General features: G+C 35.8%; 3 protein-coding genes and 2 long non-coding RNA genes across 7 annotated transcripts; 4 read left to right on the top strand and 1 right to left on the bottom strand.

Moving 5' to 3' along the window:
- Nucleotides 3,688–6,640, bottom strand: LOC109947131. Its single transcript, XR_002270108.1, has 2 exons — nucleotides 6,278–6,640; nucleotides 3,688–4,262 (listed from the first exon to the last, which is right to left on the bottom strand). It is a non-coding gene; the product is annotated as an uncharacterized LOC109947131 (long non-coding RNA).
- Nucleotides 7,999–9,246, top strand: LOC18784686 (rho GTPase-activating protein gacU). Its single transcript, XM_020556467.1, has one exon. It carries the CDS (start codon nucleotides 7,999–8,001, stop codon nucleotides 9,244–9,246), a length of 1,248 nt encoding a protein of 415 aa, XP_020412056.1.
- On the top strand, nucleotides 14,372–16,682 carry LOC18784768. 3 transcript variants are annotated; one of them, XM_007218007.2, is made up of 2 exons: nucleotides 14,372–14,477; nucleotides 14,823–16,682. In XM_007218007.2, exon 2 carries the CDS (start codon nucleotides 14,926–14,928, stop codon nucleotides 16,213–16,215), a length of 1,290 nt encoding a protein of 429 aa, XP_007218069.2. In that variant the 5' UTR covers nucleotides 14,372–14,477; nucleotides 14,823–14,925; the 3' UTR covers nucleotides 16,216–16,682. The 3 variants fall into 3 exon arrangements, with proteins under 3 accessions (XP_007218069.2, XP_020411695.1, XP_020411696.1); XM_020556106.1 differs by having other exon boundaries at nucleotides 14,372–14,468; XM_020556107.1 differs by having other exon boundaries at nucleotides 14,373–14,558.
- Nucleotides 17,437–19,787, top strand: LOC109947585. Its single transcript, XR_002270347.1, has 2 exons — nucleotides 17,437–17,554; nucleotides 18,373–19,787. It is a non-coding gene; the product is annotated as an uncharacterized LOC109947585 (long non-coding RNA).
- LOC18785763 (homeobox-leucine zipper protein HOX11) lies at nucleotides 25,183–27,249 on the top strand. Its single transcript, XM_007218094.2, has 4 exons — nucleotides 25,183–25,977; nucleotides 26,131–26,465; nucleotides 26,627–26,706; nucleotides 26,880–27,249. The coding sequence occupies exons 1-4, from the start codon at nucleotides 25,611–25,613 to the stop codon at nucleotides 27,202–27,204; spliced, it is 1,107 nt and encodes a 368-aa protein (XP_007218156.1). The 5' UTR covers nucleotides 25,183–25,610; the 3' UTR covers nucleotides 27,205–27,249.

Consider the following 27,519-nt stretch of genomic DNA (forward strand, 5'->3'; position numbering starts at 1 on the left):
TTTCTATAGCTTTTAGGTAGTAGTAGATTATCCGTATTGTCATGCAAATGAACACACACACAAAAGAGGCCCTCTAGCCAAAAAGAGGAAATTTGGTGATCTTTGCATACGTTATAAGAGTGTGAGCCAATGAGCCTTCTAGTAAAAACGAAAGAAGTTAAAAACCAAAAAAAGGGCGGAAGGCAATTGCATATTGTAAACTAATAATTGCAAACAGACGTTACGAAATTGCGTATATATATATATATATATATATATGCAATTGCATATTGTAAAATGAGATTGCACATAGATGCTACGCGATTGCATACAGGCATATGCATATGGATACTATAAATTGAGAATTGCACACGTGCTATCAAATATGCGATATATGCCCACAAAAACCATTAACATGGTTAAATTGTTGATTTAGTCCTTGAACTTGTATCCAATTTTCAATTTATCGCATGACCTTTTTTTTCATAATATTACGGATATGAATTTTCTTTATCACCAATGTCTCCCCTGCCGTTTAATTCCCTAACATTTCGTCCAATCTGTCATTAAATATGAGGGCACATTGATCATTTCATACGTTAAACATAATTGAATTATGTAAAATTAAATAATATGAAAGGATATTAAATATATGCCTTAAAGCCAAACATGTGATATTGCGTTCTTTTTTGGATATTTCACCATCATTTATGGGCAAAATCATTGTTTGCATCTATGTTATTTAGTCTACAATCATAATAGCACAACAATCCTTGGAATATGATTCGTATGTGGGCTAAGCAATGAGATTGGATATAAGAAGACTTCTCATATTTCCACTTCACTTCGTGGTCATATATTATCAATTGGGCATTGATCATAATCGAAAAGGTCCAATTTTCTTTTTCGTCAATTCAATGTGACTCAATCAATCGACCATTAAGTAATAATTTTTGTGAAAGCTTTTAAATTTATATTTGTACCAACAATCATATGTTTGATTTTATTGAATTTTTTTTAAATTAACAATATAGGAATAATTGGAGATAATCAACAAAGTTCAATTTTATTCTCAATACTTCATTGGGTTAAATTAGTAGTAAATCATGAAAGTTATATTCAGTAATTTATGCCCAACAAACCTACCTAAAGAACGCTAAGCGACTCGTTCATCGGGTAAATAATGTTGTTCGTTGACCAAATTACCCAACGAACTCCTTGATTTACTCAACAAAAAAGGTATTTTACTTCGAAGACGCAAGGGGAGCGCTCGGTGAGTAAAGCTAGTCGTTCCCCGAGAAATTGGACTAACTAAAATATTTTATCAAACAAACGGGGTGTTTGTTCTAGTGAACGCAAGGGTTGCGTTCGTTCAGTAAAGTTATCTGTTCCCTGTAAAATTGGCCAAACCAACTTACTTTTTCAAACAAATGGGGAGTTTGTTCAAACGAACGTAAGGGTTTGCTTTCGTTCAAAAATACTCGGCGTTCTGCCGAAAAAGAAGGCCAACATAGCTAATTTTTTAAACCAATAGGGTATTTGTTCAAACGAACGAAATACGTGCGTTCCTTAAAAAAAGCTACCCGTTCGCCGAAAACATGCCCCAACCACCTTACGTTTTCAAACAAACGGGGTATTGTTTCACACCAACGCAACATGTGCGTTCGTTGAGGAAAGTTTTCTGTTCGCCGAAAAAATATATCCAACCAACTTACTTTTTCAAACAAACGGGCTATTTGTTCACATAAACGCATGGGTTGCGTTCATTGAGTAAAGTTGCTCGTTCTTCTAAAAAATGGGCCAAACTAACTTACTTTTTCAAACAAACGGGCTATTTGTTCACGTAAATGCATCGGTTGCGTTCGTTGAGTAAAGTTACCCGTTCCCTGAAAAAATGGGCCAAACTAACTTACTTTTTTAAACAAACGGGCTATTTGTTCATGCGAACGCAGGGGTTGTGTTCGCTGAGTAAAGTTGTCCGTTCCCTTGAAAAATGGGCCCAACTAACTTACTTTTTCAAACAAACAGGCTATTTGTTCATACAAACGCAGAGGTTGCGTTCATTGAGTAAAGTTGCCCGTTCCCCAGAAAAATAGGCCAAACTAACTTACTTTTTCAAACAAACTGGCTATTTGTTCACATAAACGCAGGGCTTGCGTTCGTTGAGTAAAGTTGCTCGTTACCCGAAAAAATGGGCCCAACTAACTTACTGTTTCAAACAAACGGGCTATTTGTTCACGCGAACGCAATGGCTTGCGTTCGTTGAGTAAAGTTATCCGTTCTTCCGAAAAATGGGCCCAACTAACTTACTTTTTCAAGAAAACAAGCTATTTGTTCACGCGAATGCAGGGGTTGTGTTCGTTGAGTAAAGTTCCCCGTTCCCTGAAAAAATGGCCAAACTAACTTACTTTTTCAAACAAACGGGCTATTTGTTCATGTAAACGCAGGGATTGCGTTCGTTGAGTAAAGTTGCTCGTTCTTCGGAACAATTGGCCCAACTAACTTACTTTTTTAAACAAACAGGCTTTTTGTTCACGCGAACGCGATGAGTTACGTTCGTGGAGTAAAGTTGCCCGTTTCTTGAAAAAATGGGCCCAACTAACTTACTTTTTCAAACAAATGGGCGATTTGTTCACGCGAACGCTGGGGTTGCATTCATTGAGTAAAGTTACCCGTTTCTCGAAAAAATGGGCCAAATGAACTTACTTTTTCAAACAAACGGGATATTTATTTATGCAAACGCAAGGAGTGCGTTCGTTGAGTAAAGTTGCCCGTTCCCCGGAAAAATGGACCCTACTAAATTTCTTTTTTAAACAAACACACTATTTTTTCACGCGAACGCAAAGGTTGCGTTTGTTGAGTACGTTGTGTTCATTTGATAAAGTTAAATGTTGGTGTGTTCGGTAAGAAAAAAAATAAGAGTTCATGAGAAAGAAGAAGACATGATTTTTTATTTTTTATGTTGTTTTGTTTTGTTTTGAGTTGAAGAAATTATTATTATTATTTTAAAGAAAAAGCGTATGGGTGTGATATATAGTATTGTTAATTTAATTGGATCTTTCCCCTGATATTTTTCAGGTGCTTCTTTTTTAAAACTATTTAAAATGTGGTTCTTAAAATTTTTCATGTAAGCCTTGTACCAAGGGATATGCACTAGAAACCAACTCCACTAAATAAATTTTTGTGTCAATTTGTTGCACGTTGGAGTATATATACAGTTGTTATAATAATAATATAAATTATGTAAAATAAAAAATTTTAGGGGGTCCTCAAAAATCAGGGGCCCTGTGCATTGGCGCCACTTGCACTATTTCAGGGCCGCCCTTTTCTACTAGTTGGGTTAATCTTAACTATCTCATATATGGGAAGATAGTAGAGAGCTCAAGAGAGACCTATGTGCACCATGTTCAAACATGGCTTACAAACTGCTCGGGTTACGTAACTTGGTATGACTATTGTGTGAATCTAGATGGTTGTTCCTCATTGTTTGAACCTCATTGGAGCTCTTCATTTATGTAGATGGACACTTATCTAAATTGTAATTCAATGTTAAAACAAACTATGGATTTATGCATGGTTTATTCATTCTAATCAACATTTTATTTTCAAACTTTTCATTAACACACATTACATACCACTTATATTTCATCATATGTATATCTTATTATTAGTAAATTTTGAGTTTTATTTGTTCAATACATTCATTGATAATGTACATAACATTTATGAAAGTTTTATACCAAAATTATGTGTTTCAATACCTATATTTGTCTTCTTCTTTTTTCCGATACCTAAGACGATAATAATATATCCCCCGAAATATCCGTAAATTGGAGGCCCTATATTATTTACATGGTTGATATTTTAATCCTTGGCCCACTCGAACCTTCCAAGGCAGAACCATATGTAGCCTTCTCTTTAAGGTTTAATTTCCTCCATTTATTAGCAATCTCTTCTTGTACCTGGAAAAAAAAATCTCATTAAAAGAGCCTTTTTAATAAAATAATTAATAAACTAACCCAATCCATTGCCATCTCTCACCTTATTGTCCAACTTTGCATTTGCCACTTTCCCCATTTTATGTCTTCTTTTTTTTTTTTTGTAAATTATTTATTTTTAATCAAAAAACCATCATAATATTAAGCAACTACATTTCCGATTTTTAGATGTACGTGTAACTTACATGAAATTAAAAAATGCATCTCGGCCAACTCTTGATTGTTGCACATTACTGTCGACTTTGCGCTTTCCTTTTGTTGATCCCCTTTTTTGAGCTTCCATAACTTGCACAAATCAAGTACAAAACACTATCATGCAATTGTCTATAGCGCCGAGAATTTGAATACTAATCCAAAGCCTAATACCCCCACCCCCGTAAACACCACAACATCACATTGCTTAATTAAAAAAATACGGCGACCTAGATTTGCATACAGTTGCTTAGTAATTGCATATACTGATATGCAATTGCTCGATACTACTTGCAAGTGCATCAGCCCTCGATTATAACATTGCATAGATAATGCACACAACCTACACATGCATTTCTCTATTGGGCCGAGATTCTGACTCATTTCAAATCCCAATCCAAATCTTAACGAAGCCTAACATTACACTTTCGGAACACTTTACTCCCTATAACAAATTATTCAAAAACACAGTCAAACCTACCTACCTACCACGAAATCACCTCACTTGCATAATTTGAAAACAAAACTATATACTCTAATTGCATTCAATGACTTGGATTTGCATACAGACTATTAGTAATTGCATATAGAGATATGCAATTGCATGAACATTACAACCATGAATGTGAGATACCCACTTCACCTCACAACACTTTCAAAATGACAAACCCACTTCATCTCATGAATGTGAGAAACCTACTTCCCCTCTTGCCCCAAGTCATCACCACAGAATTTCAATTAACAATACCATAAAACAATGTTAACTTACCTTCATAAGGAACTAATACCAAATGCTTTCACAAGGGCTCGATTGCAGACGAGAGGAGTGCCAATAACCCACCAGTGACTGGAAAAACTGAATTCCAATTCCTATTATCAACCCAAAATGCTAACCCCTAAAATTTTCCCCAAAATTCAAACCCTAGAATAGGTGGTTTTTGACAATGATGTCAAAGAAGAGAGAGAGAGGTTGCAGAAAGGAGGAAGAAACTTTCTACAGAAGAGGAGTTGAAGAAAATGACTTTGAAGATGATGAAGATTATCAGTTTGAAGTTGAAGCATACCACTTTGCGGAAGAAGAACGTCAACTGAGTGTGCATGTGAAATCGTTTACCTATTCACTTTAGCAGCAGCTCGTGAAGCTTTATATTTTGACTACCTAATAAATTTTTGTTCACACAACAGACCCCATCTTCCCTTTCAAGTTCTTAAAGTTGAGTTTAAACATATCAACACCCTTCAAGTATTTGGAATTCAAGCAAACACATACCAACATAAAGGGTACATAAATGATCTCCGGGTTTCTACATGGCATATCTTAAGAGACTGAAACGAGTGCTTCATACCAGGCACTAATGCTTGCAATACAGGCTTCAGATAACCAACAAATTACTGAAACATCGACTTGCTTGCCAAGTCCTGTGTGAAGTGAAGTTCCCACCACAATTAAATCATACACAATCAGAGGCCTCATGGGTATTTATATATACAATCAGATCAAGAGGCACTATAACAACCCAGCAGAAATGCAGAGTGGGAAAAGAAATACAAATTTTGAATAATTAATTTATGGAATTGTTCAGTGAAAAAACTGAAACAACAATTCAAAATCACTAGTGATTAGCAATTTACAGCACCAAAAATCACCTAACTCACATCATATAAACATGATAACAAAATCCTTGATTTAATTACCAAAAAAGAGAAAATGAAAGCTGGTTGGCTGACTTAATAGAGATTACTTACTAACAATCATTACAAAACATAAAAATATATGCGATAAAATTGGAGTTGTCTATCTTTTGGCACAAAAAAGGGAAGACAAATCGATGTTTACCTAGAGCAGCAAGTTACTGAAAAGCAAAAATAGAGCAGTTCGTTATGTACATAACTTTAATTTTCTAAATTCTTTAATCAACTGCACAATAATCTACCAAATTCTCATTTACAGCCAAATTGTAAATCACATATTAAATTTTAAAAGGAACAAATAAATGGCAAAACCCAAAATTTCATTTACAGCCACACCGGTCAAAATTCACACAAAAGAAGAATAAATTAAATAGAACCATCAATTACACATAACGAAAATCAACACACGAACTTACCGAGATGGAGGAAGCAGCTGGAGAAGACGAAGTGGGTTTCTGGGTTTTGGCTGAAATCTGCTCCTCAGATGGAGAAGACGAAGTGGGGGGAGCTTCTTCAGGCTGTAGGAAGCTGTGCAGCTATGAATTCACCGAAATAGAGCTGTGGCTGTGCAAAGCTATGGAGGAGGAGATAGACGAAGTGGTTGAGCATAGGATATGACAATGTCAACTGCTGAACCAGCAAAAAAAAAAAAAAAAAACAGAAGACTTAAGCCGATTGGTTTTCTCATGTCTTTCAGGTTGCTTTTACTTGGTATTTTACCAACTTAAATTAGATACTAGTGTATCAAAATAAATTATATGGTTGAATTTTTTTAAATTAACGGATGAGAGAATTCGAACTTGAAATCTCTACCCGTAGTATTTTGAAAAAGGAAAATATCACTAGACCAACAGTAAGTTGATCTTATAGTTTATAAATTTTTCGAACTATCATCTGAGATCTGGCTCCTACTAATTAAAGTCAATATCAGAGTGCAAATATTAATTTATTTTAGGTATGCAAATCACTCTTTCTTATTTTCTAGCTAGTTGGGTGATCATTATTATTCCCTATTGCCACAGAAGGTCGACGTCAACTGCATTTTGCAATTTGGTTAATACACTTCGAACGTATCCTTCTACCAACATTCTGTATAATAATATTAAATAAGCACAGGGCATAATGAACTCAAGAGGCACACATCTTATTAGCTAAAGGAAAAAAAGTCTGTGACTTGGTTGGTTGCTATATATCTCTCTGGGTGCTTCCACCGAAAATAAAAAATTAAATCTCTCTGGGTGCCATCTATTCTTTGACAAAATATTCGGAACACTCTCTGTCGCCCTTTGTCTCTCCCTTGAATGACAAAATATAAGGATAATATCTAAAGATTCTAAACATGTAGGTTTGATTTGATGGGTTCAAGTAAGCTAGTAACTGAGAAATAAGAAAAATGTAGATATTGTTTAGGTGGATTACTCATGAGGTAAGGATAATATATATATATATAAATTTAGAATTTTTTTCTATTGAGAGAGGCGATAACATACTAAACTCACACATATTACATGGATGATAGGACTCAAACCCAAGACCATTCCTGAGGGAAATATTTGCTTCCTCCAAAAACAAGTACACTAATGGATTATTTGCAAAGCAAGGATAATAACGTACTTTAAAAGTGGCAAAATATTACATAAGGTTACCTTGCGTCACGTATATATTTAATTTTTAGCGTACGTGTTAGCTTAAGTAAACTTATTTGATTACCTTACTCCTCTTTTCTTTGCATATATACCCTTCTTGTTCCATTGGGAAAAATAGCAGCAGCAACAACCCTGCAAATGATCAAACGGGGAAGGATTGACTTTTGGAGTCTTTGCATATATCAAGACACAGCCACCCTACCAGCAACTTGCTTCCAAGTAGTACTCTAGAATTAATTAATAATTTCATTGAAAAAAATGTTTCACCACCAATATCATTGGTTATATAAATGCTATATACATATATATTGACTCGGCAATATGTCTCATTATGGTTAAGTTGACTAAGGCTAGCTAGACTCAATATGATGCACAGAATTGCATGAAATTATTATAAGAGCACAATCTAATACCAGTTGAGACTTGAGAGAGAACAAGAGATCATCAGAAAAAGGAATTTCTGTGGGTGAGAGAGAGAGAGAGAGAGAGAGATGAAGCTGAATGGTCAACCTCAGCCTGATCTTCAACATTTTAGCCACCCTCATCCCTTAAGACTTTACAATCACCAACCCCAGCAGCAAACCCTAAACCTGCACCAGCAGCAGCAGCAGCTAGCCTCATGTGCATGCTGCAAACTCAATGTCTCTGGTGGATGGATTTATAGTTGCACACCATGCAATTACTTCCTCCACATACCATGCTCACAAATGCCTCAGCAAATCACTCACCCATATGATAATCAAAGCCATGTCCTGATTCTGATCCCAACCCCAACATATCCAGATGGGGTCTTCAGTTGCGATGCATGCATGAAGCATGGAAATGGCTTTGCCTACCATTGTGGAGCTTGCAGCATTGACCTCCACCCATCTTGTGCTTCAAATTCATTGGTTCTCACTCACCAATCCCACCCTCACCAGCTCAGTCTCTCTTTCTCACTTCCTCCAGGATTTAACAACAGCAAGACCTTCATATGTAATATATGCAACCAAGTTGGGTACAAAGAGTGGCTCTACATGTGCAATCCCTGTGGTTTCACTGCTCATTTGGGCTGCGCCACGGCGAAACCAAGAGCTCCTCCTCCTCCCTTAAATCAACAAATTCAAGCAGCAGCACAAGCAGCTTTTGTTGGAACTCCATGTTTTCCAACAAGTACTATTTCAGCTAGTCCTCATCAGTTCCAAAACTATGTGCCAAACAGTAGTTTTAATAATAATAATTATAATAATGGCAATATCCCTGCCTTTGGTGTTGGTGGACAACCTGTTAGGCGGAATAAGTCAGGGAAGGAGCTGGGAAAGGCTATCGTGAACACAGCAGCTCAAGTTCTTATTGGTGTCCCTATTTTTGGACTGGGTGGTAATTCCTCTCAACAGCAACAGCAACAGCCACAACAACAACCACAGCAACAGCAATACCAACAGCAGCAGCAGCAGCAGAAACATCCACAACAACAACCACAGCGACAACAATACCAACAGAGACCGCAATACCAACAGCAACGGCAACAACAACAGCAACAGCAATTGGTGGGTGGTGGTGTTTGGCCTGTTGGGTTTATATCTGCAGGTGGCAATGATATGCAGGGAGTTGGTATTAGTATTGATTTCGGAAGCAGTACTAATGCCATTACTGATCCGTCGCCATTCGGATCCACCTACACTGAGGCTGACTATTTCGGTGGAACTGGAGGAGTGGGAGATACGATTATACCGTATACATTTGATTTGAGATATTAATTCTGTATTTGTCTTGTAGAAATAAACATGATTGTTTGTCTCCATTTCAATACGCTATATTGGGTTTACATCGGGATATGGCATACAATAGGTGTTTTGATATGTTATCAGTTTACTTTTGCTTCAACTTTGATCTCATGATGTTTCCCTGATCAGATTAATCGTGCATATATGCAGGCTCCTTCTTTTTAAACGCACTATGTGAACAATGGGAGCATGTTTCCAAAATTTTCCATGACTAAAATTGTTGAGTAGAGTAATAACTATTGAATACTTCAACTAAAAACTATACATTTGAAATTCCCTTGCCCCTTGTGGGTAGCTGGGTGATGATCACCTATTTATGTATATTTTATGTTATGTATATGCAAATGTCTTTTTTAATTTCTAGCTAGCTAGATGGTCATTCTTCCTTATTGCCACAAATTACGGTTGATGTCAATTGCATTTTGCAATGGTTGGTATGTTGTGCGGAAACACTCCAAGACATTGTCAACGGCACACACACAAACTCCTTTGAGAATAAAACACGCACACCAAAGCGAGAGCAAACACACTAGAACATAAAAATTTATAAAGATTCGGTCTCGTGCCTATATATTTTATAGGATCCGCATGCAGCACTTGCTAACAATAATGTAATGATCTTAAACAATTACCTTCAAAACTTTTTTTATTTATAACAATTATACCTTCAAAACTGGTAGTCTTTGATTTGTTTCCAATATATATCTTTCTGCGTGCCTATCTATTGTGATAGAAAAGTTACGAACTTGTTTTGTTCCATTTTCTTTCTTTCTTTGAAAACGTTTTGGAACATTCTAACGCCCTTTCCTTTCTTTTCTATTATGTTAGAAAAGTTGCTGGAGTTATATTATATTTGATGTGTTAGATTAGTTTCTGATTTCTTTTTCCATTTCCTTTCTTTGACAAAGTTTTCTTTAGAATAGAAATTTCAAATTGGCAGCTATTGTAGTAATTAATTTTGTATCGTTTCTTTTTCCAATTAAATTTGTAGTTAACGACGAGGAAATAATAATAAGAAGAGTGAATAGTAAAAAAAAGTTATTTATACTAACACTCTCTGAGATTTTCAGTTTGATAAAACTATCTAAGGTTTCAAACATTACACGAACACCCCCTGAGATTTAAATTGTTTTCACAAAATTATTTCCTTTTATTTTTCATCCAAAAATGGATGATTTTATATAATAAAAAATTCTCCAAATGACAATGTTAGCCTTTGAGATTAGATTGCACATGCATTCATTGAGGTTAAAATTGTCATTTGCATAAATTTTTATTTATTTATATAAAATCATAAATTTTTAAATGAACAATCAATGAAAGAAGACTTTGTGAAAACAATACGAAACCTCCGGAAGTTATTCGTGTAAATAACTATATAAATAAAAAAGGTACTTTCGGTGCCAAGGTAATCTCCTAAAAAGTTAATAATTAATATTCACACCAAAGAGGTTTATGTCGCCCTCTCCCTTGAACAAAAGATTTATAATAAAAAAAAAGTCTAGACCGGCAGTGAGTGTACTGTGTAACTAATTAATGGATGCATGAACTAATTTCGTATTTTTATCCCACAATAAATTAGAGGGTGGTTTAGGTCAGAAGAATGTCAATGATACTCATAAGCTACAATCCAAATATTCTAATTAAGCAAGTCTGATGGAATCAAGTAGCTGCTGCTTCAAAAGGTTGCTTCTTCTGCTTCACATAATTAAGATCTCAGTCTTCTTTTCTTTGCATTCCATTTGAGAAAAAGAGAAGCAACAACTCTTGAGATGATCAAACGGGGAAATTATTCAGTCTTTTGCTTCCTTGAGAGGTTCATTGACTTCAATATATATATATATATATATATATATAGAAGACATCATCAGAATTTCCGCAATTATTAAACTTGTATCCGTCACCTCTTAAGTAATAAATTTGTATTGTTGGCCCTCCCCAAGAACTGAAACCTAACTCTGGCATTTTCTTTGCTTAGTAACTAATTCATTTTGAAAGACACAAATTAGTTAGTTTCTTGTCGCGCAAGCTTCTGTCTTAATTTCATTCTATTAGGGTCCGCCATACCCCAAACAATGGCGACAGCCTAGGGCCCATTTGGATAAGGGGCACAAAATTTTCTTCTTATAGCACATTTGCATAGACAACAAAGAAAAAGGAAAGAAGTAAACACGTATAGGGAAAAAAAACTCCTTGTATTATACATTTCAGTGCCAAGAAAGGAGGCGTGTTCTGGAGAAGTGCTATCGATATTTTCCTTTCCAATTTGTTTTTTAAGTGTGACTTTGATTTTAATGTTTTGACCAAAAGCAAGATCATCTCTGCTTACATCCAAATCTTGCTTAGCCAAAATACCAAACTTTCATAAGCTCTCAATACTCGCAGTCGTCATGTCCTCTACCTATTCTTTAATGGTCTCTATGTGGCAAAAATTCTACGAAATTAAAGAATAATATTGAAATAATTTCTTCAGAGGAACATGATAAGCTATCCTCAATCTCTCTCTTTTTCTTCATCAATCATCATCATCATGGATTTTGAAAAATTAAGGTGACATTTATGTTAAATTTTTCTTAAAGGTGACAAATTGAAATTGAGGTATAAATTCATGTGACATATCTACAAAAATCCCTTAATTTATTAAAGTTCATCTTTCTTGCTTGAGTGCTGATTGCTGGGATTTTTGGTTGCTTTATTGATATTCCTTCTGGTTGTGTTCATTGTTGATATTTTTTTTATCCTTTTACTTTCAACTTAATATAGAAATTGTTTGTTCTACCCGAAAAATTCATCTGCGGCGGCCTAGTGTTGGCCGCAAGATTGTTTTCGTCTTTCTTTCTCTACATGGAGGCCACGTGAGCAAAAAAATAGGACCCATGTTTGCCAAGTTAGAATTTAACAGACTTATTAATGGTTTAACTAACTGATGGTGTATTTTGAAAGGTTCTGTGAAATTTGTGTACAGGTCAAACGGGTCAATAAATGTTGAGTATGAGTTTGTAATGACCCTTATAGTTTGGGAGGTTTACTGTAGTTAATCCTATATTTTTATAGAAAATTTGATGGAATTCAAAAAACTTGATAACAATGGCGACAGTGACTATTTTTATAAAGTTTAATTCCTTAAATAATCCGGCCAAAGTAATAGGAATTAGACCTAAGACAATTTCAAATAGAAAAACTTCAATCATTTCAATTTGTTTGAAAGGGGAAAGGGGTGGTAATATTTATCCTTAATATTAATCTGTATTGACTATAAATCTCAATGACCAAGAATTGGAAATTGATATGTTAAGTAACTATAGAAGATATGAACTGCCATAGTTTTTTTTTACTAATTATTCATTTAATTAATTTCAAATAAGTTGTATCTTGCTTGGACCGATAAATAGATAATGAACTATTGGTTCTAAGCCATCTCTGGCGATGAATCAACAATTCAAAGTACCTTTCTCGCATATTTCACGATTCTATAGAATTTTTTTTCGCTAAAAATTTGGTTCAAAGGCCACAGTTCCCTTGTTGAGCGAGAAATGGGAAATTCACTACCCTTCTCTGCATCATTTACTAAAACCGTGATCTCATTATTGCCTATTCTAGCAAAACCACCCATCAGAGCCATCGTTAACCATTGGTCGTTATATCTCTTTTTCTTAAGAATTAAATAAAGGATTTTTTTGTTGTAACACAAGAACTATTTCATCCAAATTAAGACATAAGAATCTTCGCAATTATGGAATGAATCAAAGCCCCAATGAGTATTCTTTCTTTGTATATTATGTAAAAATGTCATTTGGGAGAATTTACATAATCTCCATTACTAATCCTTTACTGTAACATCCCACATCGATCAACGGAGAGGGGGTGATGTGCCTTATATGTCCATGCTGCCTTCATCTAGCACGAGGCATTTTGGGAGCTCACTGGCTTCGGAGTCATAAGAACTCCGAAGTTAAGCGAGTTGAGGCCAGAGTAATCCCAGGATGGGTGACCCATTGGGAAGTTGCTCGTGAGTTCCTAGAAACAAAATCGTGAGGGCAGAGAGGGGAGCCCAAAGCGGACAATATCGTGCTACGGTGGAGCCGGTCCCAGAATGTGACATTTACATATCTTGGCGTGTTTCTATTGAAAGGAATGTAGCGCAGCTTGGTAGCGTGTTTGTTTTGGGTACAAAATGTCATGAGTTCAAATCCTGTCATCCCTACCTATTACTTATCTTATAAGCAGTAACGAGGGATCAATTGAGATAAATTGGACATACATAATAAATCTTTAATGAAGTTTTCATTCTGTACATGCTAGATCATGAATTAGTAACTGCATCCAATCTCCAAAAAATCCCAATTCTTTCGAACTTTCTCTTTTTGGAATGGAATTTTTACGGAATCAAGTCATTCGAAATATCTTTCTTGACATGAAAATCTAAAATAAATAAATACATATGGAAATAAATTGCGTCCAATAGGATTTGAACATGTACCAAAGGTTTAGAAGACCTCTGTCCTATCCATTAGACAATAGCATCTATTATTTTGGCACAAATCTTTATGGTTCTTAAAAAGAAACAGTTTGAGAAGGTTCAATTGTCCGATAAAATAAGGAAAAAACCCCTCCCCAAACCGTGCTTGCATTTTTCATTGCACACGGCTTTTCCTATGTATGCATCTAAAATTCAATCCCTTCCCTATCAAATTGACAGGTTAGTGTGAGCTTATCCATGTGGTTATGCACTCTTCGAATAGGAATCCATTTTCTAAAAGATCCTGGCTAATTATAATGGGTTGAATGAAAAAAATAATTCGGAAGATAAATCGAAACTAGAGTAATAATTGAAGGGGCAAAACGGCAGTGTACCCACCCAAACTTAAAAGTGGGACAAAAAATAAAAGAGAATGGTTTGAGGAATTACCAGCCGGTCCATGGACTGCGGGCCTTTTTTGGGCTCAAAGTCAAGGCTTGAGCCAGGTGAACTGACGGGCTTAAATTAGGCCGGGCCGAAGCCCGCGGGCCTGATAGAACACAACGGCATGATGAACACTGTTATGATGGCACGGCGTCGTATGAACTGGCCTGGCTCCAAGGCAGTTTTTTATTTTCCCAGTCGCTTTTCTGCCCTTGGCGCCTGTCTCTCAGAACATAGAAGAAGAAGAAGAAAATAGAGAACCACCTGTGCCGATCCTAAACATTTTGTTTTGGTACACAAGGTTTATTCAATTATTTTCTTTCTCATTTTAATTTGTTCGCCATAGTTGTTATCTCTGTTGAACTAAGATATACGATGTTAGGTACGTAAATCTGATTATACATGAAGTAGACATTTTCCGTTCTGGGTATTTCTTGATTCATTGATTGCGTAACCTTTCTCGGGCTTATATTATTCCTGAATGAAAGAATAAAATAGAAAATCATTTATGCTTGAGTATTCATTTTTCAAAGGAAATTACTTGTAATGTATGAAATAAAATGTTAGTTTAATTTATTTTAGTTGTAATGAAATGATGAAGCATACCCATCGAAATTCAAGGATACTGTTTTTGTATATATGGCAGGAAAGTAACCGTGTTGCTGATTTGCTGTAGTGGGTATCAAAATTTTCCCGGATTGTGAATTGGGTTCTTGACCATAAAGAGAAAGAATTGGTGAAAAACATTGATGGGGAATAATATGAGGGAAGAAATCATGATTTTGGATTGGAACCAGGAGCCTCATGATTCAGTGATCAGATTAGAATCCATACTCAATGAGCTTGAAACTGCCAATGGACGCATTGAAGAACGCATCAGACTACTAGAAGCAGTCACCTTCAGGGCTAGGCAGCGTGATAGGTGGCGACAACCTCATGCTTCCCCTCAGATGGTGAATATCACTGCAGGAGTTGGAGCTTCTGATGCACTACATGAAGGCATTCAGAATGGGAACGATGCTCTAGCTACCCGAGAAACAGTGGAATCTGGCAAAACCATTAGAGGTGACAAAATGCATTTGGTAGCCAAGGCACTGGGGATGGAGACGAATGCTAAAAAGGCAGAGTCTCGTTCTGGGAGCTTCTTTGATTGTAAGATATGCTTGGACATGGCAAGAGATCCTATATTGACATGTTGTGGTCATTTGTTTTGTTGGCCATGCTTCTGTCAGTTGCCATATGTGGATTCATATGCAAAGGAATGCCCTGAGTGTAAAGGAGAAGTTACTGATAAAAGTCTAATCCCAATTTATGGGAACGGGGATGGTAACTGTTCTCGCAAGTCAAAGGAGTCTGTTCCGATGGCCCCTCCTAGGCCCCGTGCAAACAGGATTGATGGTTTTAGGCAACAGCTTATTAGTCGAGGACCATCTTCTATTTTGATTGAAGAAAGGATTCAGCAAATTAGCGACATGGTTGGTGCAATGGGGGAGAGAAGACGGTCACAGGATCTTCTCGGTTCACATATCATGGCTGAAAGAACTACTTTCGTGTCCAGATCCCAGGCATCACCTGCCATTGAGACAACAAGTCACCCACAGCATGATTCCCTTCAAGTTTCAAGATTATTACAAGGAGCTGCTTCAGTATCTTCCTTTTCTTCAGCATTGAATACTGCAATGAATTCTGCAGAAAGATTAGTCGAGGACCTCGAGGCATACAGTAGTAGTCACCATGTGAGAAGAAACCACCAACAAGCTCCACATATTGGTAATGGAGATACATCTTCAAGCATCGCTGCAGTTTTACACCCAGATAGCCAGACTTCTGATACTGCTGCTGAAACCAATTCTGATGTGCTCCCTTCTGATTCTTTTTTAAGAACTGATACTGTTGTTGTGGACTTGGAAGACCAGACAACGGATTCAGAAATAAATTCTACACTGCCCTCTTCTTCTTCTCGGAGAAGAACTAATCCAAGAGGTTCTGACGTAAACAATGGACATTCATCTGAACGTAGAAGGAGAAGGTTGAGATAAACAAAAAGCTGTTTCCCTGGAGAAATAGATCAAAATGATGCAAGGTTCCTCATTGTGATACTGACGTTTGCAGAAGGTTTCAGATTTTTTCTTCATATGGCTGTGTATGCCAACCATGTATGAAGTTCCGACTGCTGTTAAAAGCATTTTTCAATTCATTCTGTAAAAAGATAGTCAAATGTGTTGTATGGCATCTGGTTATCAATAAGAACACAGTCATGTCTTCTTATTTCCAAGAATTGAACTTTCCATGGAATTTTCAGTGTTGTCCTCTTTCAAGGGATGTATTGATGATAGTTTCTGGTGTTGTGCCATGGCACAGGGGCCTTTCTATGCGCCAAAGAGCAGTTCATATGTGTAAGTCTTATAGATACTGCTTCTAGTTTTTATGTCTTGTAGGTGCTTTATATCTTGGTATATATATATCTACTACTAGCTTTTGAAATCATCAGCTGCTAGTCCTTTAATCTGATACTTTCTTGGATTTTGTTATCACAAGTCCGAAACTAATAGCTAGGTGAAGCGTTCTTTTACCAGACACCAATTTTCTATTTTTCATTGGATTATTTGAAAAGTGTTACAATAAGAACATTTTAATCTATATTTACCACCCCAACCCGCTAAGTTTGGAAGAAGAAATAAATATAAAGTGCAATGGGATTTTTTGTTGTCCCATAACGTAAGCTGCACCCTGCTATGTTAAATTTGACTTCTTGAAACACCTTGGACATGCAGGTGAAGATCAGGACTACAATTTTCAATTGGCTTTGTATGGGATTTTGACATCTAGTTCTAGAGGTCCACTTTCTATTAAATTATACTTTTGCTTTAAGAACTTAATGCTAATGCCTTTTAGGATGGCAGAAATGTGACAAGGTAACAAATCTACGCACTCAAAATTCAAAAAGGATTTTGATCACTTTTTTTCTTCTTCATTCTTCTTAGGTTTTGATGTCTGAATCATTAATATGTATCTATTTAACTTTTTTGATGTATGATTTTGGTGTCTGCTACTTTGGGTCAAAATGCATCAAAATCAAATAGCCACCTCAATATCCAACTTGGGTTGCAGCACGTATCTTTTTAAAAGTCTTATTAGTGAAACGGCATACTTTTGTGTCAAATTGCATTTGACAAATTGTCCTCATCTCTTAATGTCAGTCTATTATATTCTTGGTTGCAATGTGTAAGATTCATATCTATCAAAAATGATTGAGAGCTATTTTTTCATTTGTTTTACTGGTGTTCTTATATGTAATCATAGACCAGGAGGACAATACTTGCACTGCCAAACTCTGAACATCGATGACTTCCAGTTCACCGTCCTTTGGAACAAAAGGTAAACATTTCCCATATTTAGACTCGAAGGCCAAGACAGTGGGCCCTCAGTTTATTTATTTGATTTTTGATGTTCTGGAATCTGACTTGTGAATTGCTCACTCTGTTATTATAAGACCTGATTTTCTTGTTGATTCTGGAGTTAATGCACCTTACTTTTCTGCTTTCCATATTAGGGCATATAGCATTTACCTCATTTATATTTGTTGTCCGGTTCACCAGCTTCAGTTATGCTTATTTAAGGTGATATGTGAGATGCCATAAAACATTCATAGAACATCAAGTTGATTTCGTCTTTTGTCCATGCCTGATACAGTCCATGAGTATTACATCTATTTACCAAAATGATTTCTTCTGTGACCAAGAGTCAAGTATACGTCCCAAGGTAGGCCGGTGATGACTTAAAGAAGTATCAGCCATTGAACGCATATTTAACAGTCTATTTTCCCTCGCTCATCAAGGAAAACTCATTACCGCATCCTAGAATGAGAAATACATGTTTCTGGTTAGAAAATGATCTCCTTCTACCTCTCTTCTCTTAGTAGTAGTTTTTCTATTGATCACTAAAACTAGTTATAACATTCTGTACTACAATAGAGGAGTTACTCTATGAAAGCACCATCTATATGATTTGGTAACAGTGAAAGTGAAGAAGACCTAAAGAGTAAATCAATGTGGGATTTTATGAAGGTGCACCTTCTTTTCAATGAATTTGCCCGGCTTTTTCCTATCTTCCTCTATACATATCTCTAGGTTGTACAGCGTGCTAGAGGGTTTGGTAATGAAATTGTGACATACTTCATAACTGTATTGGTTTAGATGTTTTGCCTCAAAGATGGTCAATGACTTAGTGAATCACTTCAGTGAGAAAGATCAGCTTTTGCCAAAAGGTCGTGTTTGGGTTTCAGTTCAAGATTCAAAAAGATTGAAATGCTGTGATAGCAGACAAAGATGTTTAAAGGAGTAGTTGTTGTTGACATACCATCAGAGGTATTCTTTAAATTTAGAATAGTATTTGGCATGTTTCTCATTGACTATAAATCATGATGTTTAACCTTAACCTCTTGTGTGAGTTTATTGATCTTAAGCAAAGTTTTTGTAGCATTTCTCAAGTTTCGATTTCCTCGCCCATATTTCCCATCATTTAAATTGCTGCCAGCTTATTATTGTTAGGGTTAAACTTGCTACTAAAAGTATGTAAGTTTTTCGTTTTGGATTGAATTCATTTATTTTTCCTTTCTTTTCTGAGACAAAGAGAAAAACTGAAATTTTATCAGGCAGGAAAATTTTTTGGCTGGAAAGAAATTTGCCATGGCCAGGTGCAGGGTTTTAATAAGCAACATATGCCAGTTATGAAAACGATGGTTAATCCTCCACTGGTAGATAGGTTACTTGTAAGCTTCGAGTCCTCAATCATGTAGAATTGAACCATGCTCCAAGAACCTCATCTGCTTACCAGTTTGCTACTTTACTCAAAGAACTGATTATTTGTACATATGCTGCTAAGGCTTGGGATTTTTTTTTGCAGGAGGACTTCGCACTTTTATAGTGGCCTACTTTTGCTTCAAGCGTTCTTCAGCTTCATAAGTAAAAAATTAACAGGAAAAAATAAAGAATTGATGTTAAAATAAAATTTGAACAATGAATAAAATTGAGGTATCAAATTTTGAGACTGCAATACAGTGGATACACAGTGATGGCCAATGGAGCTCTTGATTTGCAATTGGTGTGGTTCAAGAATACAAAGATGATGATTGTTTTCGACCCCCTTGACCGGGCAGAAGCCATGGAACATCCTTGGCGAGACCCTCCAATCTTTCTTGCTAAGTGCCAGCTTTCTTGGAAAGGTTTGGTGAATTTCAGTATTGTGACTGTGTATGTGGAAGGGTTTTTACCATCACCAGTGGGATTATGGGCGGAGCAGTTACGGTACAACTGCCGTGGGATGGGATACTGGGAACAAAGAATGTATTAAGAAATGCGAGGTAAGAAAAGTCTCTTTGTAAGAGAGGCTGGAGCTAATAATAAGTGAAGTTGATAAATAATTGGTGTGTAGCATTGCAGCGTATATGAGCATACTGCAGAAGCTAAGGGCTCATTATGGGATTGCTTCTATAGAAAACACTTCTTCAGATAAGTGCTCTTACTAGAAAAACGTTGAAATTTTTGTAAAAAGTTCAAGCGCTTCATTCAAATGCTTTTGTTAAAAATCATAGCAAGTGTTTCTTCAAAAAGCGATTTTATGACCCATAAGCACTTTTAAAAGTTTCTACTAAACGCACTGAAAAGCACTCCGAAACACTGAACACTTGTCGCCTATGATAATAAGTTGATGACCATGGATGCATTTTCGGTTTGTTTTTCCTTGTGCGGAAGATGATGAGACTTATTAAGCATGAAGCATGAACAATGTTTGCGGTGTGTCTGGCAACTTGTACATTTTGGGGGCCAAGTCAGTCGGGTTATGTTTAATTATGATGCATGTAATGATTCTAATGATGATGGATGACTGACTGCCAGACATTTTGACAATGATATTTTTCCCATCGTCGTCCCTTTCCATGATTGCTTTGCGAATTGCATTGCTCTTCTTCACAGACCTTATCATTCAATTCATCGCATTTGGCCGGCCTCCTATCTTTTTCACTAATCATTCTTCCAATATCCTTTTCTTGTTTTTTTTAATAAATTATACAAAAAAGTCCATGCAAATATAATATATATTATGGCATCAATTTTGGATTTATGATTTTCTATATATAATTTGTAAAATGAAAAGATGTGATGGCAACTTTCCAAAATCTATCAAATCAAGTTCGTATTATGACAAGTGAGAACTAAAAGCAAACTAGGATATACTGATTAGAGGGTAACAAATAACAAGTTGACAAGCCTTTATCAATACGCTGGAAGATGATGATCTTTTTCCTTTTTTCTTCAATTAAAGAAAAATGGGATTTGTTGTGGAATACTGTTAACCATTTGCATATTCGACAAGTATGAAATTTTATACACAAAAACTTGATATCATTAATAATAAAATCATTCATTATGTGTTACATTTTATTTAATTATAAAAAATACTAGGCTTACGACCACAACAAATCCTAGCATTACTCTTTGATTATTATTCCGCCATCCGACTTCATATTCTTCAACAAATACAATATATTATTAATTGTATAAAAGGTTAGGTTAGGGTGAGGAATTGAATGGGTCGATGAGGATGTAATGTAATGATGAAGATTGACCGACTGTCATGCACGCCTTGTCAAAGTTTATTTATTCCGACTTTTGTTGGCTCTGTCTGCCTCTGCCACAATCTCAAGCTCTCATTTTCAAATTCTGTTGGGTGGCCATCGTATGATGATTAATATTCATTTAAAACAGTTAATTAATAATTATCAAAACTAAAACCATGAACACCAAAAAAAGAAAAAGGGATCATATTACATGACCACTTTTTTAGGTTGTTTATAATGTTGACAATTCTAAATCAAATTAGAATGAAATCCACTATATTAATTTAGATTTTTATAGAAATTCTGGCTGTAAAGAGAGAGAGAACGCTTTAGATTCGGAGTTCTTCGGCTTTTGGTGGACTTACGTCGATTTATTCTTTCTTTAGCAAATTTATTATTTCATATCTGGGCTAGTTTTGGTTGTGCCTTATCTTGCGAGGCTGCTCTTGAGTTGTTGTGGCTTAGTTATGGTAGATCCACTTCTCATTGATGCATTGATGCCTTGGAGTAATTAGGTGGCACTCTCTATGTCATGTCTCGAAGGAAGATTAGCGGCGGTTGGTTTTCCTTTGCTGTCATTGTTTTAATTTTTAATTTTGGTTTAGTTTGTTCAATAAAGTCCAGAAACTCTATGAGTTTTCTATGTTTTTTCTCTTATAATATCACAAACTTGGTTGAGTTTGTTGGATGTTCTTATTCTCTCTAGGAGAGTTATGCCGGTTAGCAGCTAGTTTTTTTTTTTCTTAATGTCATTGAACCAGATTTGGGAAAATTATTGAGGTTAAGAGGGGTTATAGAAAAGTTATTTTCGAGAGTGATTCTTCCCAAATCGTGTTAAAGTTTTTCGGCTAGCTCAGGTCATTGGATAAGTTTTACCCATGTATGGCATATTATTGTTAGGATATTCGGAATTGGTTTAGTAATATATACGTTGTTTTTGTTTGTTTTTTGTATAGGCATTTAAAAGTTGCATTTGACAGTTTAGAAATGTTTCTATTTTTCTATAAGAGGAATGCTAGCAACCTTTTCTTTAATTTTCTCTTTTTTCTTCATGACATGTGTTACTTCTATCTCACTTAAAACAATGTAATTAATGCATTATATAAACTAACTTTTATTTTCCAAATTTACCCATATTAAATATATTAACTTTCATATTTCCACACATCCCATTTTTTTAGAGTAATACTAAACGAACCCTAAAATTAACTGAGTACACCTTACTATAAAAGTATATATTGAATTACTGATTTACCCTAATATAAAATGACCAAAAATGATATATGGAATTGTGAAACAAATATAATTTTAATAAGTACACCCTACTAACCATATTCAACCATAATCAAGAGATTGCTTGTCCTATTGTGTTTTTAACGAAAGATGTGGTGATTGCAAGAAGTTGGAATTGCACAAAAAGTATCAATAGTTTTAGTATAAGCATAAATCCATATTAAAAGTCAAAAATTTATAAACACTATTAAAAAAATCAAGCTGAAATCAACTATAAAATAATGCTACAAATATTAGAATGTACCAGGGGTATTTTTAGTAGTTTTATAGGGTGTACTTAGTTAATTTTATATTTTAATTAAAATATTAGGGTGTACTTATATCATAGGGTATACTCAGTTAATTTTAGGGTTCGTTTAGCAGTATTCTTTTTTTATTTATAAAAAAATAAATAAAATTAAAGTTATGAACGCAGAAACAAAAAGAAGTAATTGAACGCAGAAAGTGAACAGCCACCAAAGCTCCACACCCAACCTCGTCTTCCACCCCACCCCGGCCGCAGCAACCCCTCTCCTCCTTGTCGCCAACAAAGCCTCCTTTCCATGTCAAGAGCAAAAAATGTCGTCTTGCTCCTGAACATCCATGGGTTATGCTATGTTCTCATCCCTTCAACATAGATAATTGCTTTTTAAGTCTTTAAGTGATTAGAAAGTTCGTGAATTGCTTTTTAAGTCTAAATAATTTATCTTGTTTGATATGGATCCATATCTAATATGGGAAAGAGAGGGAGAAAAGAAGGTGTTTCCGGCGGCGAGGAGGAAGGGGCTTGCCGGCGTGGTTGGGTGTTCTCTTTTTTTGGGTCTGATTTTTGTTTTATCTTTAAGAATTAGTTTTTGTGTTTTCTATGAGAATTGGACTGGTATATCAAGGGCAAATATGGAAACACAATTAATATTTTTTCTATAATTAAAAATATTGATTTAAGTAAAAGAGAAGTGACCTATGTTACGACAAGAAGAGAAAAGATTTAAAAAAACAGATTAGAGAAAAAGATATTAGCATTTCCCGTTGTACAAATAATGTTATGCTACTGATGATACAACAATTATTTGGTTTTCTTACAAACAAACAAAAGAAGAAGCAATTATTTGATTTTTATTGGGGCAGCAAAGCAGTCTAGCAGCCCAGCAGGATTTCTTGGAGACGCAAAAAAGTTGGAAAATCTAATGGATTTGATTTGACATGTGCTGCCTGCCTGCCCGCCCGCCCAATTAATACTCAAATCTTTTTCTTTTTCATCTCTCTCTCTATCTTTCTCGTGCTAATCCAAATCCAATCACTCTTTTTTCTTCATCTTCATCTCTGTTAAATGAATTGAAACCAAACATGTTTAATTTTCCAACTAACTAACCAAATGAAACGGTTCAAACTTTTTAAGCTTCTCATCTGATCTGATGATGATGGAGCCAGCAATATGCTTACACGTCTCCGTTTTATGTCTGTGTGTTCCCTCAACAGGGAGGAGGGGAAGAAGAAGAGTGCGTTATGTTTAGTTGGTTGGTTGGTTGGATGCCAAAAGTCAGCGGTCTTCATTATGCCTTCACCTCAATCCTTCCAGAATCCAGTAACTGTCGATTACACCCGGAACAAAATCTTTCTAATTACTCTTACCGCCTCTTGCTTGCTCTCTCGTCAATGTAAATATTTTCATCAGCTGATAAATTGTGCGTACTGGTTTTTTATTTATAGAAAAATGCTAATCGATTTTATCTTACGAGTTAATGTTAAGCTTGACAAATTTTACACAATAAATGTGCCGCGATGACAACGAGTCTCGCTAGCATTTCTCTTTATAATATTGAGACAACATATTAATCTTCCTAAGTTAATGACATTAGCAAACTTAATTATAAGACATGAAGTTAACTTGAAAAGGAAAAAGAGTATAATTAATCTTAAATTGAATCAAACAAAAACAAATGAGGAGGCACACATTGGACAATTCAAGGTGATCGCGATCATGAATGTTCTTCACACTATAATTCCATCAGAAACCAACATGCATGAGCACGAGAGTGCTTTGCGAGATGATTATTATTTTATGTGTAGCTAATTTTGTCAGCCACTTTGCTTAAAGTACGTGATGTGCATGAGTGACATCCTCTGATCATTACACATTATGAACAAAGCACCAAGTTTAAGTAGAATATCTTTAAATAAACGCAACTTTTTTTTTAGAACGCGTATTGATTTTCTCAATTTATAACCTTTAATCATGATTCTGGATTTTTTTTCATCATGATACATGTTTCTTTCGACAATGTCTTGCTATATAATATGTGTGTATATATATATATATATATATCACTGTATTTCCTCGCCTTCAAATATTCAAACCAATCTGATTAACTTGACTTTCAATCCAACCGTTAAAAGTCCACATGCAAAATTGTTAACAATTAATCTTAGATAACATATATTCAAAGTTAGTTTGAAAACTTGAAGTCTACAAACCTCTCGTAGAGAACTTTCCTCTACCCCGAGGAAGAAGAAGAAGAAGAAGACGTTGTGGCAGTTTGGATCCTGCACATGCGAAAACAGTCCTCGCCCAATTAAGAGCGGGTCTTTGTTTGGTGAGGAAAATTGTTATTTTCTTGCCACAAGCTACTAGCTAGAGGTGTAGAAATAGTTTTAAATGACGCCACATCACATCAGTTGTTGGAAATATACCTTGAACTAGTATTATTATTTTTTTCTTCTGAACTTAACCACTCATCCATGACGATATTTTAGCCCAAAAGAGTTTTGGTGTAACACGGTAACTTTTAGAAGTTAGAGGTTCTATTCTAAATTCAATCGATAATGAGAAGAATAGCTCGACTCCTAATAAAATCCATTCTAAATTTGATCAAAATAAAAAAAAAGTTATTCATTTTAAATCACTTAATTTTCCGATATGGGACATTTCTTCACCACCTCCGAGTAATTACCTGAGTTTCAGTGGGCAGCGTAAGGAGAAATCAAAAGAGTAGGCCCAATGTGATTGACTAGTGAAATGATCACGCGCCTTCCTTCGATAAGAAGGGATCGTAGGGACCAAGTCACCAAAGCGATTGACTGACTGAGGATTCGCAAAATCTTGAACAAAAGTCTCGTCTTCTCTCCTGCTTTGCTTTGATTTATGAGCTTCTTGCTTTTTCCTCTCCTTCACAGTTCACTAATAAAAATTGGCTTTCACGTGTGTTTGTCAACCTCAGTAAGGTTTGTCGGTCAAACTGGTTTCCCACAACCTTCACCCCAATTATTATTATTGTACTGTTTTTTTTAAAACCAAAAAAAATGAAAAAAAGTTTCAAGAAAGAAAACGAATAAGAAAAGGTGACTGTTGGGTCTGCGGTTGTATGGTTTGACAGATGCAATTTATAGTCTCCCATTCCTCTCTCTATAAAAAAGACTCTTTTCCAGGAGATCTTTGCTTTTTAATCAATAATCAGTCCAAACTTCCAAACCAAACCAAACCCCATTGAAGCTGGAGAAGCTCTCTTCCTCTTCCTCTTCCTCTTCCTCTTCTGTAAATGAAAGATGGAGCTCTGTTTGAGCTTGGGAGATGTGCAAGCTCCTGCAGAGCCATTTGGGTTAGTCTCATCATCATCATCAGAGAAGCCTCGTGATGATCGGGTCATCATGGCCGCCTCCAAAACGACAGGGTTTTGCATGAGCTTATCAATCGGTCCAAGCTGTGACAGCAGTACGAGTACCAGTCCTAGAGAAGCAGATCAACAACTTGATAGAAATGATCATCAAAATGATGATGATCCAAGTAGGTTTAGTGCTGCTTGTGGTTCCAAATCAGATGTACCAGTCCAACTTGATCTTCTCCCCCACACTCCTGTAGCCCCCAGAAGCAGCAGCCATGGCTTCCCTTGGCCCACTCCTTCAGATCAAAACGGTGAGATACTCCAATACAATCCCACCTTTACCAATAAGATCTTGTGTGTATGTGTATGTTTGTTTTTTTTCTTTCTTTCTTTTTCACAATTTTAGTTAATTTAATTTGTGACAATTTTTATTATTTTTCTGGGTAATAATTGGGTTGGGATAGTAGGAGGAGGAGGAGGAGGAGGAGGAGGAGGGGGCTCATCAGAAAACGTGAACAGAGTGGAGGAAGTGGCGGCGGTGTCATCGTCGCCGACAAACAGTGGTGCGTCGTCGTTTCAGATGGATATAGGGTTATACAGCAGCAATTACAGGGGCAGTGGAGGAAAGAGGAGTCACTCTCCAGAAGCAGAAGGGGATGAGGGAGAAAGGCAATCTAATTCTAGAGCAAGTGATGAGGATGACATCAATGGCATCAACACCAGGAAGAAGCTCAGGCTCTCTAAAGAACAGTCTGCTTTTCTTGAAGAAAGCTTCAAAGAACACCACACTCTCAACCCTGTAAGTATACTATCCTTACACAAAAGGACATCAATACATCCATATTCCATACATACTGAAATGTTGTGTCTTTATGTGAATCTGGACCATACAAAAACAATATCCATACAAATATATATATATATTTATTTATTTATTTTATGATATTACAATGTTGGCAGAAGCAAAAGCTAGCGCTGGCAAAACAGCTTAATCTTCGTCCAAGACAAGTAGAAGTTTGGTTCCAGAATAGAAGAGCAAGGTATATATACATCTATATTATATATTAATTCCCAGCAAGATTATGTTATTCTTGATGATAAAAGTAAGGCTTTATCTTTCTCTTTTTTTTTTACAAAAATAATAATAATAATAATAATAATAATAATCTGTAAATGATGATGATAGTGATGATGAATGATGATGTAAGTGCAGGACGAAGCTGAAGCAAACGGAGGTTGACTGTGAGTTTCTCAAGAGATGCTGTGAGACACTAACGGAAGAGAACAGAAGGCTACACAAAGAGCTACAGGAGTTGAGGGCTTTGAAGACTCATCATCATTCAAACCCATTCTACATGCAATCACCAGCCACAACCCTCACCATGTGCCCTTCCTGTGAGCGCATCGCCGCCACCACCACCACCACCACCACCAACAACAACAAAACTACTACAAAAGCCCAAGCAGAAGCAGATGGCTTCCCAAGATTCTATCCATTTTGTCAACCCCAATCCCATCACTCTTCTGCAACTTCATGATCACATTTTGTCACATTTATTTAATATATACAGCTTCCTTCCAAACTGGGTTACATTAAATTTGATTAATTTGGGAGGTGTGTGTGTACATACATATATAGACAAAAGTATTAGGGAAATGATCAATAGCTTTTATTCATGTTGTGGTATTTATGGAATTGGATTTTCTTTTTTGTCTTTTCCCCTTGCTCAAAGCCCCATCCGTTTGATAGAACCAGAGAGGATAAAAGAACAAATTATTTATAGGATCAATAAGAAAAATATTTCTCTCCTTTCTTTGTAAGTAGGAACTTCTAAAGTTTTTCTTTTTATGTT

Source organism: Prunus persica, chromosome G2 (genome assembly GCF_000346465.2).
Source record: "Prunus persica cultivar Lovell chromosome G2, Prunus_persica_NCBIv2, whole genome shotgun sequence".
NCBI classification, from domain to species: Eukaryota; Viridiplantae; Streptophyta; class Magnoliopsida; order Rosales; family Rosaceae; genus Prunus; species Prunus persica.

What these genes read in the sequence shown, in the direction of transcription:
- LOC18784686 (XM_020556467.1), top strand. Translation starts at nt 7,999, where the DNA reads ATGAAGCTGAATGGTCAACCTCAGCCTGATCTTCAACATTTTAGCCAC.
- LOC18785763 (XM_007218094.2), top strand. Translation starts at nt 25,611, where the DNA reads ATGGAGCTCTGTTTGAGCTTGGGAGATGTGCAAGCTCCTGCAGAGCCA. An exon ending in CACTCCTTCAGATCAAAACG is followed by an intron (nt 25,978 to 26,130) that starts GTGAGATACTCC and finishes GGGTTGGGATAG; the next exon opens with TAGGAGGAGGAGGAGGAGGA. An exon ending in AACACCACACTCTCAACCCT is followed by an intron (nt 26,466 to 26,626) that starts GTAAGTATACTA and finishes CAATGTTGGCAG; the next exon opens with AAGCAAAAGCTAGCGCTGGC.
- LOC18784768 (XM_007218007.2), top strand. Translation starts at nt 14,926, where the DNA reads ATGGGGAATAATATGAGGGAAGAAATCATGATTTTGGATTGGAACCAG.